The sequence below is a fragment of the Camellia sinensis genome, chromosome 2 (assembly GCF_055761805.1).
Source record: "Camellia sinensis isolate YWXY chromosome 2, ASM5576180v1, whole genome shotgun sequence".
Taxonomy (NCBI): domain Eukaryota; kingdom Viridiplantae; phylum Streptophyta; class Magnoliopsida; order Ericales; family Theaceae; genus Camellia; species Camellia sinensis.
Window position 1 is genome coordinate 89,559,513 of NC_138962.1, and position 21,263 is coordinate 89,580,775.

Sequence of the window (21,263 nt, forward strand, 5' to 3'; positions counted from 1 at the left end):
ACAAATATGATACTTTTTAAGTGTATCTAGATTAAGTATATCTAAAAGGTAAAAAATTTACATATGATATTAAAAAAATTTACTGAAATAAAAAAATATAAAAAATAAAAAACACAATTTTTTAGAAAGTGACTCAAACCAAATAAAGCGATTTTTTTTTTTTTGATGAAAATAATATTAATAATAATTAGGGGATTTTTTTTAAGGTTCATGGTATTAAGATTTTACAGCATAAAGGACATCAATATTTTTATAATGTCTAAGTTCTCTCAAGTTGATCCAGAGAAAATTGGTCCAAAGAAAAATAGTCCAGAAAAAATTCACGTCACAGAGAAATTTCCCACTGTAAAATTCGCGCGTGTTGAACGTTTTCAAAAGCTTCTTAAGGCTCCATAATGCACACACTAACAGCTATCCTCTAACATGTAATGTAACGTTTCATTTATCAAAACAAAAATGTAATGTAACGTAATGCTTCAAGAATCTATTCTATAGATCTGTGCAATGAACCCAGAAACTTTTATTTTCATAGTTACCAGTAGGCCAACAACCATTCCTTGGAATTCAAGAGAGTTAAAACCCCAGAATCTACAAACCTAAAATGTGGTGTCAATTAACTAATCACCATGTTTTACAATTGACAAATTCAATGCAAAACAAAGTTTAAGACAAAAATCTGGCAAGAATTAAACCACTAAATCCATTCATTCCCCTAATTCAACCACTAAAGTTTAAACTTTGTTATCAGTAGGCCAACAAAGTTTAAGAAAATTGGTCCAGAGAAAATTAGTCCAGAGAAAATTCCCACTGTAAAATTCTCTGGACACATCACAGAGAAATTTCAAAATTTCTCTGAACTCCCCAAATCCAGAGAAATTCTTAGACAAACATTTCCACAGATTCTCTCACTCAGAGAGCCCAGAGAAAATTTCCAGACAAATATTTCCAGAGAAATTCTCTCAACCCAAAGAATTTCTCTGGACTCCACAACCCAAAGAAATTCTCAAAAAGTAGGAGCTTGCTTTTTTCTCTAGTATCTAGAGAGAGAAAGCTCCCCCCGTTGGTTGGGTCTGTGATTCATGGTTGTTCCATTAAACCAGTTTGTATCCATGATCAACCAGCAATCAAGAACCCAAGTCACTCCAAGTGTTTGTGCGAAACAGGGCGAAACCTCATCAAAGACTTTCAGGTCAATTTCAGATCTCACCCCAGCCTTTCTGAATCAATTTCGGATCTACCCCAGGGTGTCGAATGTGGAATTCAACAGTTCAAATTTCTTTGTTGTTCAGTCAGATCGTGATGGGTATGTGAATCAAATCAATCGAAAATTTGGGTCGAGTGGAGAAATGGCAATCAATTACGAGAAGCCCAACAATCTGGTTTCGATTAGAGTGGATCGAGATGGCCGGTTTCGAAATTCAAAGGTCACAATGTTCGAATCAAGGACGAACTGAAACCGCAAGTCAAATTTTTCTGATATATGTTTAGGGACCTTAGACATCAAAAAATAATTTTGTAGATCTCTTCCATTACTAAAAATGAGAGAGAGACCTTAGATTGATTTTCCCTAATAATAATATTAAAAAATTATGTTATTGTATATATATTTTTGAACATGGAAAATTTAATAGGGTATGTACTGTATGCTCCCTAGTTATGACTTTTGTGATATTTATGATCTATTGGAGTGTTAGTTATGATTTAATTATACATATTGTGGTGTTAGTTACGACTCATTATGATATTTGTTATACATTATTTTGATTATAATTTAAGAGTTTTTCGATTATATCTTATGTGGTATTTAGTTATAATTTTTTTTTTTTAAAGTTATGACTTGTAAATAATTTAGTTATAATATTTGTAGTAATCAACTTCATAAATGTCATAACTTACATATAGTACACATTCTTACATTATTTGTTAAACAAACATATATAATTCCCGAGAAATGCTCTTATGTGCAATACACACTGCATGTAACTTTATCACAAAATTACATGAGTTTTTATAAATTTATATAAGTAATCTCATAAAAAAATAAGTTGAACACAAATTCAAACAAGTTACATGAGTTTATATTCAATTTATATATTTTTGTAAGATTACTTATATAAGGCCTCATTTGGGAACATACTATTTTAGTTAAAATATGAGATAAAAAAAATTAGTATGTTTGAGATGATTTTTTGAATTTTTGCGAAAAAATGTACAAAAAGTAGAGAGAAAAGGGAATCTTTGATTTTTTGGTATAAGTTGTTGGTTTTTTTTTTTTTTTTTTAATAACTTTTTGACTTTTAGGCTAAAACAGTCCCTTACTAAATGAGGCTTAAATTTATAAAAAATTACATAAAATGTGTATGGTATATCAGAGAATTTTTTATAATTTTTCAAACAAGTCACTAACCATGTCAAGGTGAGTGTGGAGTGGTGGAGCTGTCGACATGTGGAAAGAATGGAGGTGGGGTGGTTGGTCGTGGACAAAAGCCCAACTAAGGGTTGGGGGTGGTGGGTCGTGGACAAAAGCTTAATTTTACCTTTTATGATTAATATTATAAATTTTTATAATAAATTATGTCAATTATAATAAAATGCATATAATACTCCTCTTAAAAAAAGTGTGCATATGAGTTGGTTTGGAAAGTGTGTTGATTTTTTTAATTTTTTGACTCTTTTAATTTGGGTTTAAAAAGTTTCGTTTGGAAAATATTTTTTAATTTTTTTGACTTTTTATGAGACAAAATATGTAATAATTATGAGTTTGATGTGATATTTTATCTTATTAAGTTAAAAAATTTATTTTGTCTTTTTGTGACTAAAATAGCCCCAAAATCAATTTAATCCTTCTTTCCAAAAGAGTGCATACAATTTCCCACATTATGCACATTGGTTTGGGATGTGGGTTGATTTTTTGACTTTTTGACTTTTTGGTTGTTTAGTTATTTTCGCCTGAGATTAAAAAGTTTCGTTTGTGATATATTTTTTGACTTTTTTTGATTTTTATAAGAAAAAATTTAAATAATTATCATTTAAATGTGACATTTTATCTTATTAAATTAAAAAATTTATTTTATTTTTTATGATTATTTTAATTACCCCATTTTAATTTATGAAGGCATAAAAAATTTATACAGTCACAAAAATATGAATGTTTTTCCGTGGTCAGACTGATTTACAATTTTTTTTCTCATTGGAGAGAGTTTATGTGATAAATAGTACATCATGTCAGAGTATATGTATGGTTGGTTGGTGACCCAACAAAACAAAAGCTGAGAGAGCTTCAAACTGACCCCTCTGCATGGATGGGCCATTCTGAAAAATTATGGAATATTCTCAAAGTATTATTTATTTGTATTTCTTAATTAATTATTATTAATTATATTTATTTATATTTCTGAATCACTCAATATAATGCTTTACGTTCTCCATTAATCACAATATTATAAAATATCATATGTACATGTTCTGAAATTACTCCCTTCCCAAGCCACCAAAAAATAGTATGTGGTCATTGACCAGACGTGCTTTCTCGGTTGGTTAAGTTCTGTGAGGCGTAAAAAAATAAAAACGGAACGGCCAACCATTCGCCTTATATTGACTCCGTGAAGCGTGGAAAGATAAAAGGTAGAGTACTTGCTTTTAGGGTGCACGAGGTGTGATTTAAATGCTTTAAGAGTAAAATTATAAATTGAATGACGGATTAGCAGATTGATAGATTGACAAATTACGGTTTGAGAGGTTTTGAACAAAATGGTAGATTGAAAAATATTCTAACAAATTATCAAGTCTTTGCATAATATATAACATTAATTTGCATAATATTTTTTATATATATAACACAATTTAATTATATATATATATATATATATATATATATTTTCATATATATAACTACTAATTTGTAATAAATTTCACATATTAAATCTTTTTCACACATATTTTACTTTGATATTTCATTACAGGTTAAAATATATATATATATATATATATATATATATATATATATATATAAACTACAGTGAAGCGAAACGGTTTCGAAGGCAGATTATAAATTTTAAAGTTTAAACTGCGATTAATGAATAGAGCGGTGCGGATTAATGCGCATCGGTGCGATTTTAGCGAATTAAGCGATATTTTACATAGTCCTAATTGTTGTATATAATTTGGGAGTGGAGAAAGTGATTAAAAAGAGAAAAAAAAAAAAGATTCTTCTTAATTTTGCACCTCCTACTTTCACTCCAATGATGTGAAAATAGAGGGGGTTAAAGATGAGAGACTAAGAGTGTGAGATTGTTTTGCATGAATTTTAGTCACGTCATTGGGGATAGAATTAGAAAGTCTCAATTAAAAGAATTCTTATTTAACAATTAGGTGATGGTGTTGGAATTATTTTTTTTTTAATTGTAATGTTATTTTAGAGGTAAAAAGTAATCCATAAATTAATATTGCAAGATTATTGTTAGTTGAGATTATTACGAGAAATCCTAACTCAATATACTAAAGAGCAAAATGGGTTTGGTGAAGAAGGTTGAATCGACCTATTGAATAGGTTAGATATTGGAAGGATGTGATCCCTCCCCTCAAAAAAAAAAAAAAAAAATAAATAAAAAAAAATAAATAATAATAAAAAAAAGTAATGGATGATTGATGTCAAGGTGGAGGAGAAGGAGAAGAAATTATATTTTAGTATGTTTCCTTTTTATTTGGATAGTTTACAAGCAAAATGATACGAAAATAGCGAGCTATCCTTTTTCTCTTATTTGGGAAAAGATAAAAGCGATCAAAAGAAAAAGAAAAAGACAAGAAAAAAAAAAAAAGTTGATGAGGACGAATTTGAATGGTTTGAGGCAAAACGACTGGCAAAATGAAAACGTCTAGTATAAGTGGTGTTACATGTATCAATTAGCATCTTAATTAGTGTATCAATAGTAGTTATGACATTATTATTAACCCTACTCATTAATTACATTACAAATTTTAAAATTTTTTTAAATTATGTCACATCATCAATTGATACAACAGTTAATATATCAATTGGTACGTATAATATTATTCGTCTAGCATACACTAGCATACACATCAGTGTTTTGTTGGCCAAAAATTAACTGAATCATTCTTGACAATTTGAGAATTTTGCAACCTATGTCCACCCAACCATGCTTAGAACATGAAGGTTGCTGAAAATTTTGACAAATTTTAAACCAATGACTTGCGTGGGTCGGATGAGTTAAAAATATAGAATGAGAGAAAATATTAGTGAAATGTAACTGTAATTTTTAAACTACAAAATTTATTAATTATTCCAAATTTCAACACAAAACTCACAAATTAACCAAATGTATTATGCTATTCAAATCATTTTTACAACTCAATATGCAAAACAATCAAATTAGAAAAATATGCCATGAGAACTAGGAGTGAGTGTCTTTGATTAAGGATATTAGAGTTAGGGATAACTGTCCGTTAGTCATAACTAATACAACCTGAGTAATTCAGATAATTTAATTACTTTCTGTCAATAGTGCTACACGATAGAGTGGGTATGGATTGGTGAAAGAAGGAGAGATGTGACTGTGAGAGGAATAGCAGTGAATGGACAAAAGAGATGGAACGATGATAGTAGATTGGGGGAGAGGAAATGTGGTGATGGAAGATAGTAAGAGAGTGAGAGGTAGTTGTCAACAACAATGAATGAAAAAAAAAGTAATTAAATTATCTAAATTGTCAATTCTCAGTTAGTCATACAAATAGACGATTAGAATGAGTATCATTTTAAAAACTCAAGGTTTAAATTTACATAATAGAAAAATCTCAAAGTTTGATCTTGCAATAAAATAAATTATGAATTTTTAATTTTATCAATTTAATTTTTATCTTTTGATTTGTTTTTACTCTAAACTATTAGCCTATTTTCGTTAAGTAAAATCAATAGAAAAATAGTATTTTAGTCATTAATTTAATGTAAGTGTACATAAAATGTTTAAAATATCTATTTTCGTTGAGCTTAATGATTAAACTACTTTTTTCTATTAATTTTACTTGACAAAAATATACAAATAATTTAAATTGAAATAAATAAATATTTAGAATTTAAATTCATAAAATTCAAAACTCAATATTTATTTTATTAAAAAAGTCAAACACTAAGGTTGTGTTTAGTTAAATTTTCAAATCAATTTTTTGAAATGAAAATTCCTAAAGACTTGTTTGGTTTACAAATTTTGAAAAATTATTTCAAAATTGTTTTTTTTTTCTCTTTTTTCTCTTTCTCTCTCATCTTATACATCAATCAATTATTTTTTTTCTTTCTCTCTCTCTCTCTCTCTCTCTCACTCATATTCTACACATCAATTAATTAATTTTTCTCTCACATATCTATTCAACTATACAAAAAATTACAAATAATTTCAAAAATAATTTCAAAATTATTTTCACAATATTTAACAAAATAAAATTTTAAATTTTGCAAACTCATTTAAAAAACTAACTTTCAAAATTAATTCTCAAAGCTAAATCAAACTGAGCTTAAATTTTTTTAAATATAATTTGTCCGAAAATTAAAGTTTGACTTGTTATCAAATCAAATCCTGAACGGCGTAGACCGGCCCGAATCAGCTCAGCCCGGTTCAACGCCGAAGTTCCGTTTGGTTTTTCGATTTTGGGTTTAAGTCGATCATCATCATCATCACTCGCACAGCTGGTGTACTGCACCGGTTTTCCTCTGATTTCTTCAACAAGGTTCATCTGATCGTCCTTGGAGGCCAGGCTTATTCAAATTTGTGAATCAAACAGGTCAAGATTTTTTTTTTCGATTCTCATTTGTATATATACCACAAGCATATATTTTGTTTTTCACAGATTAGACTTCTGAACTATTATCTAATGACTTGTATTTGATAAAATCATATGTTTCTGTTTGGATTGTTCGGATTGCATTTCATAATTGAGACTCCTAATAATAACTTTTGAAGATATATTTAGAATTAGGAATGTTTGCTTCAATGAAAAATGCACTGTGTTACATTTTTATGGTCTGTTTGATCGGTCAGAAATAAGGGGAAAGAAATTAGGAAAAAGTAAACAATTTTTTTCTTTTTTTTCTTCCCTATATAGACACTTTTTATTTATGAGAAAACATCAAATGAATGACAAATGGGGAAACTATTCTCAATTGAGTGGGAAGTTTTCATAATTTCAACATGATGAGGAAAATGGCGATTGGGGAGTTGCATAGGGAAGAGAAAGAGAGAGGGAGGAAGGGCACTTTGGTCCAACCATAGCAAGATTTTGGGTAATTCTATTTTGACATACCAATTCCCTTTGTGCACACAGTTAGGCTGTGTTTGGTTTATGGATTTGGTGAGGGATTTAGAAATGGAAAGGGAAAAGGTACATGAAATATAAATACATTTTACACACCATTTTTCCTTCCATTTTTAAATCTCTCTCCAAATTCATGAACTAAATACAGTGTTAATGAACATCTTCTCAGTACACACAACAACAACAAAAAAAAAAAAATCTCAGTTCACATTTCTTTATTCCAATAATACCCTCATCTTCAATTTCAAAACCCTAAATTTTCTTCTTTCCACCCACTACTCCTTTCCCACCATTACTGCTACTCTCCATCGCTGCCACCACCACCACTCCGAGCTCATCCCCTTCCATCTTAGGCCTCCACAGTCAACCTCAAAATTGGGTGGTTCACGGTGGGAGGTTTGTGGAAGTGTACGATTCATGACGGAAAGTGGTCGTAGGTGGAAAGGGAAAATGGCGATGGGAGGGGATGTCGGAGAAGAGAGGTGGCGCTGGTGATAGAGGATGCTTGTGGTGTTTTAGAACTAGGTTTTGGGTGGAAGAAGATACGGATATCATAGTACTTTTATTCTACAACAAAAATTGTATTAAGGAAAAATTTCATTGAGTGTGTGAATTGAGGGGAATTGGTGTGTGTAAATAGAGTTACCCCAAGATTCCGCCATTTGAAATTATTTTTCTCTATTCCATATGTGTTGAAATTTTCATAAAGCTCCAACTGAATTGATAATACTTTTCTCATTTGTCATTTTTCTGATATTTTCTCTTTATTTTGTAAACACCAAAATAGAACTTGCAATAATTTGATATTATTGTCTCACCAAATACCATGATGCCTGGGACTCGCAAACATGATTGAAAATGTTGTAGCTAAGGAAATTTATTTGATTTTATCTTCATTTTCTTGTTGAGTATGTGCGGAGTTGTGTATAGATATCTCTGTATATGTACATATATATGGAGATAATTAATTTCAACCTAAAAAAAGGAAGTGTCAGCACTTTAGTAGCAACTTTCACGAGCTCTTCCTTGTGAGCTTTAAGAAGACCTATATTGATTGCATTTCAAACTAACCTACCAGTTATCATGTTTCAAATTTGCATACTCCAATAAGCTCATTTTGATGGTAATATGTTCTAGAAGCTTATTGCAAACATATTCACGTCTCAATTATGGGATTTTTTTTCTTTTTTTTTGGGGATCACTTTGTAGTTTTAGGGCCTATTTCCACTTATATGCTTTTCTAGTTTTCCGTTCACTATAAATTTTCATAGAAATTTGTTGAAAAATTTATTTTTAGAATTATGAAAAAACAGTAGCATTTTAGGCAACCATAGTAAAAAAACCGTTTAAAACTCTATTTGTTACATAACATTTTGGTGGCATTTCCATGTCGGACACTAGCACATGTTGGACACTTCTCAATGTGTCGGATACATGTCCAATTGTGTCCTATTGCTATTTTTAATGTTTTAGATCTAATCACGCTTTGGACAATTGGGGAATACATGCCCATCACTTAAACACGAATGAAACAATTACAAGTTGAAAGAAAATAATTTGGGATCTAATGATAAAAGAAAAATAATATAAAATTTATAGCTATTAATCACTCTTTTATATTTTAGGAATTAGTCTTATGTTGCATCTTTTTAATTATATTTGAATGAAATATTCATATATAAAAAAATTATGGGAAAATTACAAAAATATACACTGGGGTTTGACCCTTTTAACAAAATAAATCTTGAGTTTTTAATTTTGCTAGTTTAAACCCTAATATTTTGATTTGTTATCAATCTAAGTTTTATTATTATTTATGTTTTGTTTTTAAGGGTAATGCTATGATACACACCCTCATATGCAAGTTATGACATTTGTGGGGTTGATTATCACAAATGTCATAACTCAATCCTATGGGAGTCATAACTAAAAAAAAAGAGTTATAACCAAACACTACATAAGGTATAACCAAAGAGCTCTTGGATCATAATCAAAATAATGTCATAACCAACATCACAATGAGTCATAACTAACCCCATAATGTGTATAACTAAGTTATAACCAAGTCATAAATAACACCTCAACAAGTCATAACTAAAGAGGAAAAAGATCATAACTAGGGTGCATTGGGGTGTGTACATAGAAATTTTCATTTTTAAAGTCGTTTCCCCAATTGGTGGGACAAAGTTCTCTCTTGATAGGAAAACTGCAATTTTATTTATTTATTTTATTTCTCTTGGATGATTTCGAATTTATCCCATGAGTACTGTTGGAGAAGAAGCACAAGGTCTTATTGAAATTGACCTTTTGGCCACTAAAACCAGTAGAAGGGCTATATATCTTCTTTGAGGGATCACTTTTTTGCGTCTTCAGTTTGCACCCTGAAAGAATGGCTTAGGAAACAACATTGGGATCATATTTGCCAGAGTTAGGTGTTTCTACCTCTATGGTTTTGGGCAAGCTGGGAATAGGACAGATTGGAATTGGAAGGGTGACTCCAGAAGGAGCTGTCTGTACCCTCAAATAATTTGAGCACTTTTTCATCAAATTTAAATTTGATAAAAGAAAAGCTGAAGGATTGGAGATGCTCTAAACTTTGAACTTTTTGATAGAAGAGAAATCAAATCATCAATTTTTGTCAAGTAATTGCTAAGCCAGTGGGCAGCAATTTCCATCGCTAATATTGGCCCACAATGTGGTTTATTAATATTCAAAAAACCCTCCTGAAATGCATCATTATTGGTTCATAATGATATTTTCTTCCATAAACAACTCTCATATTAAGGAACAAGAAATTTTCTGTTATTGCACCCAATTGCCTTTGTTGTCTCCTTGTCCTCATTTAAAATGTTTCTTGCCTTTGTTGTCTCTTCTTCTTCTTCTTCTTCTTCTTCTTCTTCTTCTTCTTCTTCTTCTTCTTCTTCTATAACCCTCATTTTTACAATTTTGATTATACACAACAGTGACACCTTTGACACCTTTTCCTTTTTTCTTTTTTCTTGAATATAAAGCCTATCATGCCTCTTTCTTTGAATCCACTAGTATCCTCTATAACCCTCATTTTTACAATTTTGATTATACACAACAATGACACCTTTGACACCTTTTCCCTTTTTCCTTTTTCTTGAATATAAAGCCTATCATGCCTCTTTCTTTGAATCTACTAGTGAATGGGAAATCCACAAGGTTGTTCACAGGACTAGTGAATCCTGCTTAGTGCTTCCCTGGTAGAGAGCTATTTTTAAGGGATCTCGTAGAACTAGCTTGATTTTAGTCTCCTAAACTCTGTAGAAAGAAAATATCGATTGGTTTAGGGAAATGGCATAATTGTGTATATATATTTGTTTGGTGTTGAAGCTAGTGCTTGGTTATGGAAATATGGGGTGCAATGTTATTTTATGTTTTAGCTTTCGTTTGATTCTGATTTGAATTGGATATGTACCTTGTTGTGGGTGAAGAAATTTTTATCAATTTTTTCCCCATAGTTGATGGTAGGAGGATTACATCTCTCTCTCTCTCTCTCTCCCCCCCCCCCCCTTCCTAAGTGTCAATGACTATTATGCCTAGTGGAGAAAGTAGGTCTTAATGTGATTGTGTGAGTTACATATTACGATCTTATATATAACCATGTAATTTATCTATTGGAAGAATGAGGGTAAATGAGTAAGTTGATTGAGAGTATAGTATGAGTTAGCCATTTGAGTATGAGTGAATGCAAAAGTTTTAGTTTTCACCTCTAATTCATTTTCAAATTATTTGAGTGATTGTTATATCGCCTTTTATTTCCAACAAAGGGGTATTAGAGCTACTACAATTTTGGAAGTGTTGATAGATTATTATTGTGGTATGATGATTGTGGAAGAATCACCAAGCATGTATTTTTGGTGAGAAGCTGATATTTTGTAGTTACAAAAGAATGAAGATTGTTATATCTTCTTACTTCAAAGTATGTGACTTCTATGATGTAGTAGGAAAAGAGCCAAGTAATGGCTTGCGTAGAAGAATTCAGGAGAAGAAAGAGGAAAAGGCACTCGGAATTTTCAAGAAAGCAATACATTTAGAAATATGGACGTATATTGGAGATTCAAGATCACCACATCATGTTTGTATATTGATTGAGAGTGTTGTCTCTAAACATGAAGGTGAGTTTTATCCAATGAGAGTAGACTTGTAGCTTCAAAGAAGATGACTTTTGAGAAGAAGAGTGAGATGTTGATGACGCACCAATTGAGGTTGAGGAAGATTATCATGTCATTGAGGTTGAACGATTTGAGGATGCCGAAAGTTGTAGGAAAATATGAAGAGGAAGATGAAAATGAAGAGATTGATGTTTGGGTGGGTGATTCTTCCTTTGAAGTGTCCTATCCACATTTACATAGAGTGGCCCGTTCTCATAATCTTTCCATTGTCTCTTTGACATGTTCTTGTTTGGCACCGATTTCTTGGAATTTAACTTTTTCAGGAATCTAAATGATAGGGAGGCCAGGGAGTTGGTTTCTTTGTTGTCCTGGATTGACCATTTTTCTTTGACTGGTGATAAAAGGATTTGGTTTGGCTTCTTCATTCTTCAGGAATTTTCTCTTGTAAGTCCTCCTTTGATTAGATCATTGATAATCCCTGTGCTTCTTTTTTTCCTTTCCATAAGAGAATTTGGAAATCCTTTGTGCTTCTTAAGGTGAAGATTTTTATGTTGTTGTTGGTTCATGACTAATGATATATTGCAAAAGAGGAGGCCCAATCATTATCTATGTCCTCAATGGCGCATCATGTGCGGTAGGAATGGCGAATCCTTGAATCATTTATTTTTACTTTGGGTTTATGGCATAAATTTTTCTTTTTGGAAACCTTATGTGTGTGGCCCGAAAGATTGTGCCCACATGATTTTATTTGTTTTGGAGGCTTGGGAAGCAAGAAGAGACCAAAGGTGATTTGGTGTTGTGCAGTTTTTGCAACCTTTTGAGTTATATGGCTGGAAAGAAATGCAAGGTATTTTTAAGGCAAATTTGGGGACTTGGATTTTTTGTGGGATAAGTATGGCTACAGTGTCTCCCCTTTTTAAAGGGGTTCCACTCTTTTTGATTTTTAGGGATTGGTTGTTAGTTTAACGTTTAGATTTTTATTTTCTTTTGTATTTAGATTTTTACAGGGAAAACAAGTTTAGATTTTTGATTTTCTTTTGATTTTTAGGGGTTCCAATTTTTTTTAATTTTTTTTTAATAATTTGGGAGTTTGTTGTTTTAATTTAACATTTAGTTCATGCATGTGGTAGAGTTAGTCGTGTTAGTGGGAATGTTAATATGCATGTAGTGGAAAATTAATTTTGTTAATGATTATAATGCCTAGTGGAGAAAGTAGGTTTTATTGTAATTGTGTTGTGTGAGTTACACATTAGGATCTTATATATAGCCATGTAATTTATCTATAGAAAGAATGAGAGTAAAAGATTGAGTTGGTTGAGCGTATGAGTATGAGTAAGCCATTTGAAGTATGAGTCAACAATTGTTGAGACCATATGATTCCTGTTTTCTGTTATCATGTTTGCAACTGTTCCTTCTTGTTCTTTGTTATCTGTCAATCCTAAATGACGAATGAATAGCACCTAAAGGATGAAGAAAATGTTTTTATTTTTTTTGACATTTGGTTTATCTGTTAATCATACTTAGATCAAGATATGTCATTGGTTTGATTTTATGATAACTGTCATTTTTGTTATGCTTTTTTGAATTTTTAATTCAATTGTGATCGTCATGGTAAATTTTTGGCATTGTTTGTGACAGTTGCCAAGCTTGGGTTGCATGACACTTTGAGAAAACATACACAATCATAAATGGGTGATACTAATGACAGTATAAAGCCCGAGAGAATCATTTTTGTAACTGTAGGAACAACTTGTTTTGATGCCCTTGTTAGAGTGGTGGACACTCCGGAAGTTAGACAGGAATTATTTAACAAAGGGTATACCCATCTTCTCATTCAAATGGGCCGTGGATCCTACATCCCCACCAAGGTATATTTGAGGTTTGGTTTCTAGGTTTTACTTTTAATGGATTCATTGCTTTGTTGTCTAATACAATGTCTTTAGTGTTTTTATTTTTACCTGTGTGTGTATTATGTCTAGTTTTGTATTGTCCACTTTTTCATTCTTTGTTAATTTCCTTTATTGAAATTTTCACCAAGGATGAAAATTGTATGCATTAAAAAATGAAAATGTAATTACTAGGAACGTTAGAATATACTGACATGGTCAAATGGACTTCATGTTACTTGGAAATGATGAATTTTAATATGGTTTTTAAAGGATTTCTGTGTAGATTTGGGATGGAAAAGATTCTATGGATTGAATGAGAGCTTTATTTCAGTTGATTTGAAATAAAAGGTGAAGGGAGTTACGTAAATTTCCTTCCTCTATCTCTCCTTATCCAACTTTATTAGGCACCAATTGTCTTAGGTATTTGTGAATTGAACATATATTTCCTCCTACCAATTTCAATTTCAATTTCAAATCCAAATCCAAATCCAAATCCAAATCCAAAATTAATTTTTATTGATAGGGTTCAGTTAAAATAATGTTGAATTCAAGTTATGCTGGTTGATCTAGGATCAGTATTTAAGAATGTATAGAGAATTGACAAAGAGTTCAAGGCTGAGAGTGCCTAACATTTAGGTTTTATTTTATGGAGTTTCACTATTAGTGAGCAAAGATATGCACTAAAGGAAAATTTTTTAGTAGTAAGTTACGTAGATATACAAGTACTTGTAGCCTATATTTTGGTAGTCATGCCTTTTGTGTATTCTTGATCTTAAAATTTGAACCCATTTGCTAAATGGGCTTGCATGCAACTGAAACTAGTGCCGACTTTGAAAAACTAAAGAAAGACTTCAAAAATTTGTGGCAACAAGAAATGTGATCTCAAAATAATTTCAATCTCTCAGTTGTGAAGTAGAAAAATATTGGCAACTACATCAGCAACTAAAATAATAATAAAATAAAACAGAAATAAATAATAATTTATAATAAAATAATAGGAACTGCAGGCCTTCTGTGCCTGCCAGAAAAGACAACTAACTTTTGAATCCGCTTTCCTTTCTTGAGGTGCGCACCAGTAATTAGCGATTTTGACTATATAGGGGTAAACTTTTAACTCTCTGCCTGCATAAATGTGTTAGGCAAAAATACGAATGCTAACTCAGGTAATTTGCAGTGTCAAGTGTTGGCCAATGTTTGGCTGTATTTTTAAGCTTACTACTTTAATTTAGCTAGTATTCTTGCTCCTCCTCTCTCTCTCTCTCTCTCTCTCTCTCTCTCTCTCTCTCTCTCTCTTTACTTAAATAAAAAAATTTGGGTCCTAACATGCTTGACATTTTTACACAGATCAAGTGACTATTGAGACGTCTCATCATTTGCATATGCCTAGGCAAACATCATTAACCAACACTAATTGACAGCACTCTCTATCAGACCTAATTATAACTTACAAGCCTATTATGAATAAAAATTCACTTTTCTCTCCTCCAGTTGATCTCTCACTATCATAGCTCCGTTATTTTGTTATTGTTACATCAATTTATCTTAGCGTTTTCCCCTTTTCTATTTATCAAAAAAAAAAAAAAAAGTTTTCCTTTTTCCTTTTTCCTTTTTGGCTACTTTTCACACAGAGTTTAAACTATTAGCAACACAACTGGTAACTATAAAGTCATCAATTTTCCCAAAAGCCTAAACTATTTGGAAATGGGCCCAACAATGTATATCGAGCAGGGATATTAAAATCTGGAACCTACATAGGATGGGTGAGAGAGTCTCGTGGATCGGATTGAGGATCGTAAGATTGTACTTTCTATTAAAAATAAGGTAAAAATACAAATTAGGATTATACATATTAAAAATAAGGTGAAAAATCACAAATTCAGCGATCCTATTTACAATCCTACCTATGATCCTATTTGCGATCCTACTATAACACTGATCTTACAGCGATTTGGATTGTTTTGGTAATTTAGGATCGCAGGATTACGATCAGGATCGCAATTTTGATAACCATGATATCAAGCTATCTAACATCCTCCCTCACATGCAACCCCATCTTGCACATGGAGGGACAAATAGATAACCAAACAGAAGGAGAAGCAAACGGAGACAAAATACCAAATGTCAATGGAAAGACTTGAACCCAAAACCTCTCTTAGCCTGAGCTTTGATACCATGTTAAGTAACTAATTTTTCCAAAAGCCTAAGCTGTTAGGAAATGGGCTCAACAATGTATATCAAGCTATCCAACACTAACAATCCTTCTCGTTGCCTTGCAGCTGCACATGATTAGCTCCTCATGTGCCAACCTAGTTGGGATATGTAAAGGTAGCGATGATGCAGGTTTTCCGCTTAGGATTCTGTTGTTCAATCGTTGTATGCTTTGGCTTCAATCAATGAAATTTATCTTTTTTGCTGTGAAAAAAAAGAAGAAAACCACAACTGCTCAAATTCTTTCTTGTATAACTTCAATTATTTAACAATAAAGAGGAACAATGGGTGAAGATCCTGCAAAAACTTTACACCAGTGTTATCTCTTTGTCCACTTCACAGTATAATCTCTTAGGATCTAGCAACGTTTGCATAAATTGATATGAAAATAATGCAAAAAGAGTTAATTTTGATGCTCTTCATGTGTTGGTCTTATAATGCTGGTCCCCTTAGCTTCCTCAGTTATTTGATCCTGATTTCTGACACAATTGGACTTGCTTGAAATTTCAACTTCAACACTTATTTTGCATTTAGGAGGGAGTGTATGACAGAATCTTGATATCAGTATTCATGTTTGCTGCTATTCTTCTTATTTTTATGTTGTTATTATCAAAGACACAGTTAGCTTAAGTTATGTTTTATGGAACTTTTATTTGATAATTGTAGTTATGGATGTTGTAGTAATTCCTCAAACTTTTGCATCTGCTAAAACCTAGGAATGGCAATGGGGCAGTTTGGTAAGGGCTTGGCCTAACCTATACCACCCTAATAGCCAACTCAGCAGCAGCTCAGTTGCGATATTCGGCTGTCAGCTTCAGCCATCTTCTTACTTCTACTGCACCTTGTACGCAGTCCACCTAAACCTGGCACCCTTCTTAGTTCAGCTCCTCTTCTTCCCCTAATTTTTTTCCTCCCCTCTAAATAGCCTGCCTGTAGAAGATTGTATTTGTAGAAAAATGGAGAAGCAGAACAAGCAAGATGATATATCTGATCAACTTCAATGCAAGAAAAGAAACATCAAATGGAGAAGCAGGACAAGCAAGATAATATGTCTGATCAACTTCAATTAAATCAATTAATGCTTTAACCCCCATTTCTAGAGAGGCTGTTTCTGTGACTAAAACCCATGTCACCAGGACTCACTGCAAGTCTTATCATTGGGTCAAGTCACTCTTTAGAAAGCTGAATCCAAGAGAGAGGGACTAACCTGAAGTGAAGTTTGTTTTGCCTAGGGCCCTAATGGTTGCAGCTATGTTGACGACAATGATAAGTGGGACACAGAGGACGACTTCCTCAGTTGTGAAGGGAGGATAGGGAAAGAAAGAAACCTGCATCTTCTATTATATATATATCAAGTCTGCATCAGGAATATTGAAATATATCAGGTGTATTTGAGGAATTTAGTAATCATACTGGGTAGGTTCAGGGCAGGGTGACCTAAATCCTACTCCGACCCAAACCTTCGTCGTGTTATGCATCTCTTTCCTTAAGCCGCTCCTCAATTAATTTATGCTCAACACCCCCCATTAAGGGCGGGTTGGGCCCTTGAATTTCTGGATTAATTTTCCCTTCCTACCAAAATCCAAAAAGCTTCTTTTTGTTGTTTTGTTTAAGCATTTTTGTTCACATTAGATTAGATAATTTTACTTTTCAAGTGTGGCCTTTAATTAATTAAACACTCAAAAATTAAATTAAATGAGAATCCTTCATTTCATTTAAGAGAACATTCCTTTTTTTTTTTTTTTTTTATAAGTTCCCACTGTGATCTTAATTTATTCTTTGCACAAATTTTTTATCAACGCAGTCTAGTGGAGAAGGTGGGTGCCTGGCTGTAGACTACTTTACATTCTCGTCTAGCATTGCTGACAATTTGAGATCAGCATCTCTTGTTATCAGTCATGCAGGTAAGCATAATGTCCAGTCGATTTCTCAGATTGAATGATCATAATCTTCTGAAGGTTTTACATCTGTTTCATTGGCCAATGAACTTTTTGATTCACTCAAAACAGAATAAACACAGAACTTTATTAACAGCTCAAGCGTTCAAAAAGTGTGTACATTTAGCCTTGAAATTTCAAAATAATGTTGATCCCTTGTTATTGAGCTTATTTACATGGACAAGTATTCAAAAGTATCAAAATTTTGTTTCAACATCACTACAGTTAGCTCAGAAATGCAAACATTATAGTGAAATAGGTGAAACAGGAAGGAAAAAAAAAAAAGAAGAAAAGAAAAAAGAAGAAGAAGAAGAAGAAGAAGAAGAAGAAGAAGAAGAAGAAGAAGAAGAAAGAAGGTAATACATGCAAGTTTTTGGAAACATAAATTAAAATTTAGGGTAAATTACATTGAGCACCCCTGAGGTTTAGAAAAAAAATACAGTAAGCCTCACAAATTTGACATACACAATCTCTTTTTTAGTAAGACTAAAACAACTGAAATTAATGCTTGATAATGTGTGGACAGACACATGCATAAACAAAAGTAAAATATTCATTTAAGTGTGAAAGAGATGATAACATCAATCTCCCACCCATATGACTAACCAATTATTGATGAAAAGGTGCTAAGTGTTATCTGAATTAAAATCTCAATAGAGCCCACTATAATTATGCCAAACTTGTGAGGCTCAACATATTTTGTCCAAACCTCAAGGGAGGTTGGTGTAGTTTGACCTAAAATTTATTACTATCGATCAAAAGCCTAATAATTGATTAATTGAACATGTTTGAGGTTTGTGCATTCACTTATATAAAGGGTATGGAACAAGCAACATAGACACTTTTAAAAAGGTGACGTGTTTGTGTTGGACACTGACACAACTTGGATACTTTCGTACACATGTTTGATACTCTTTTTTTCTTGTCCATAATTAAAAAAAAAAAATCACAATATTGGACGCGTATCTGATACTTATTTTGTAATGCGTTTGTCACTTCTTGATCTTGTCTCACTAAAAAATAAACATGTGGTTAACACTTCTTGGACATTTGCTAACACAGTTTTTAAAGTTTGAGAATTTGACATAAATATCTTATACCTTGAAAAAATGTAAAATTATTAAGAATAATCCTGTAAAAGTTTTACATAAACTAGAATAAAAAATGAAAAAGTATGTAAATGTATTAGTAGATGACTTGGGAAGATGAGAGAAATGTTGCAATTATATATGTCTGTTATAGTTTTGTCTGATTTTTAACTACTATGGTCTAGTAGTCTAAAAATTCATGTAAAAGAATTAGATACAAGATGTTTGTGGCGTGTCCAAACCGTGTCCGTGTCCTACTTTTTTTGAATTTGCCATGTCCACATGTCCATGTTGTGCCGTATCCGTGTCCCTTGTCTGTGTCTATTGCTTCATAGGGTACTGGTGTAGAATAAGAAAGTTAATGTTAATGCCAATGAAAAGTTGTTCGAGTGATTTCAAACACAACAAATCAACATCATCAAACAAAAGGATATATAATTCTGGAGTTGCATGACTTTTAAAGATTGAAAAAGCAAAAATTAAAAAAAAAAAAAATTTAAATAGTTCATTTGGGAAAGGAGGAGGGTCGTCTGTTTCATGGGAAAATTTTAGTCTAGGTTCAAGCAGCACTAGGGAAGAAGAAGAAGATTACAATGGCAAACAATCTTAATTTTCGCTCTTTGCCCTCTAGCCTTCCTTAAGTGGCGCAAGTGGCACAACATCTCTCTCTCTCGGATGCCCAAACATATTTGAGATGTTTCTTTGTTCTTAGATCTTTGTTTTGTGCTTTTCTTATCCTAAAATAGTTGGAGAAATAACAATTTTGTAAGAGATTCTATATTCATGCTGACACAACCAATTGTTTTGGGGCATTTCATTATATTTCAGTGTATTTTGATGGACAAGAATTATATTTTATTTTTTTAATTTCCCCCCCTTTCTTGGCAATGCTTGGTGGGATTTTGTAACATGATTCATATAGCATCTTCCTAGTCCTAGTTATATATGTATATATATAATATAGGATACAACAATCACTAGATGGGCAGTTTCAATATGTGGACATATTTCATGAAATATTAAATCTAGAAGACAAATCCTTGGAACAACTGAACTCAATTCATGATTAGAATTATTTGCCTCCTCTGTGTTTGTGTTTCAAAGATTTTATGGATCACTACTTCTGGAAGTTGTCATATCTCTCAATTTTCTGCATGTGGTCTCTTCAACTCCCAAATCTGCAGTCATCAACAAGGATATGACATAATGGGTAGCCTACCCGAGCCCATTCTTCTAAATCCTGCTTTTTGAAACTTATCAAAAGCTCTTTAAAACTCAAGTACATTTGCTGCTTGCCTATTTATTTTGTTTCTTTAGTATTTCTGAAAATATTTAATTGTATATGTATATAAAGTTACAAAATGAATCTAGGAATCTACGTCAAACTTTCGCTCCATGATTCTTCCTTCAAAAGGGGATAAGGCCCTGGAAATTAAGCTAGTGTTCTCACCAGCCAAATGGGGAGTTAAATTCCCAGATGTAGTGAACCTGAGCATTGCTGATGCCACATTATTGTATCCTTCTTTTCCAACCCTCTTTGGGTGAGGAGATCACTTAGCATTGGACAATTTCCCCGCTCTAACCCTGCCGCTGACTGCTTCCCAAGTACTTGTTTCAGATGAGAAAACACAAGAAGTATCTGGTTTTTAAGCTGTTTCGGTTTATCACAGGTGGGTTGTGTTATGGACGAGTTGGAATAGTTGTTTCTTTTTTTTTCTTTTTTTTTTAAACAATGAATTAAACATGCATTCTGTATGGGTTATATTTCTGAGCTTATAGGAGGAAAGGAAATAATAACAACAAAATGAAGTCTATTGGACACTGAGTTAAGTTTATTAACTTCTAATGCTGCTGCGTTCTGATCCTGGTGTTTTATGGTAGTGTAGCTAGTCGCTACCTTTTTTTTACTTGGGACAAGTTTTTAATCTAGTGTGTAAAAAGCACGAGAGTTGTTTAAGAGTGAATTTTGTTATTGTTACAGGTTCAGGGAGCATATTTGAGACGTTGAAGCTGGGTAAGGCTTTAATTGTTGTAGTGAATGAGGATTTGATGGACAATCATCAAAGTGAGTTAGCAGAAGAACTAGCAGAGAGGAAGCATTTGTTTTATGCTCGCCCTCAAACACTCTTAGACACTATCAAGGGTATGACATTGGAGACTCTCATTCCATATCATCCGGGTGATGCTAAACCAGTTGCCAAACTCATTAATCGGTTTCTTGGTTTTCCGGATGATTGATTTAGCTGCATAGTTGAGTTACGCATTGGAATTTTTTTAACTTTTCCCTGTTTTTTTGCTTCATGTTTTGACGAGGCATGAGCCGTCTGGAAAGCATGTCGTGGAAAGTGTATTAAGTCCAATATCATTTGCTTGTGTTTTGTTTACAAAGTATTTTTCAAGAAAGGGTGTCATGAAAGGGATTTTGGATTCATGTTGCAAAATTTTGTTGACATTTAGGCCAAGTTTGACATGTCCAGAAAAAGCCAAAAAATAAAAAAGTTACTCAAAAAGTTAAAAAGTTAACACTATTCACCAAAAGTCAATAATTATGGCTGCACAACTTTCAATCCTAATTTTCTTCTACAAACCAATTTTTACAATTTTTTATTATACATTTTTTCATAAAAAGTCAAAAAGTTAACCCAAACATTTATATTTTCTTCCTCAATTTTTTAGTCT

At 32.2% G+C, this 21,263-nt stretch overlaps 1 protein-coding gene across 1 annotated transcript; it reads left to right on the forward strand.

Moving 5' to 3' along the window:
- Positions 1-5,257: 5,257 nt before the first annotated feature.
- On the forward strand, positions 5,258-21,025 carry LOC114289910 (uncharacterized). Its single transcript, XM_028233741.2, has 4 exons — positions 5,258-6,792; positions 13,101-13,330; positions 17,364-17,463; positions 20,566-21,025. Exons 2-4 carry the CDS (start codon positions 13,151-13,153, stop codon positions 20,820-20,822), a joined length of 537 nt encoding a protein of 178 aa, XP_028089542.2. The 5' UTR covers positions 5,258-6,792; positions 13,101-13,150; the 3' UTR covers positions 20,823-21,025.
- Positions 21,026-21,263: the final 238 nt, after the last annotated feature.

Bases quoted from the DNA above. Each gene is read 5' to 3' on its own strand.
- LOC114289910 (XM_028233741.2), top strand. From the start codon at position 13,151: ATGGGTGATACTAATGACAGTATAAAGCCCGAGAGAATCATTTTTGTA. The intron at 13,331-17,363 runs GTATATTTGAGG...TTATCAACGCAG, and splicing joins GATCCTACATCCCCACCAAG to TCTAGTGGAGAAGGTGGGTG. The intron at 17,464-20,565 runs GTAAGCATAATG...TTATTGTTACAG, and splicing joins TCTTGTTATCAGTCATGCAG to GTTCAGGGAGCATATTTGAG.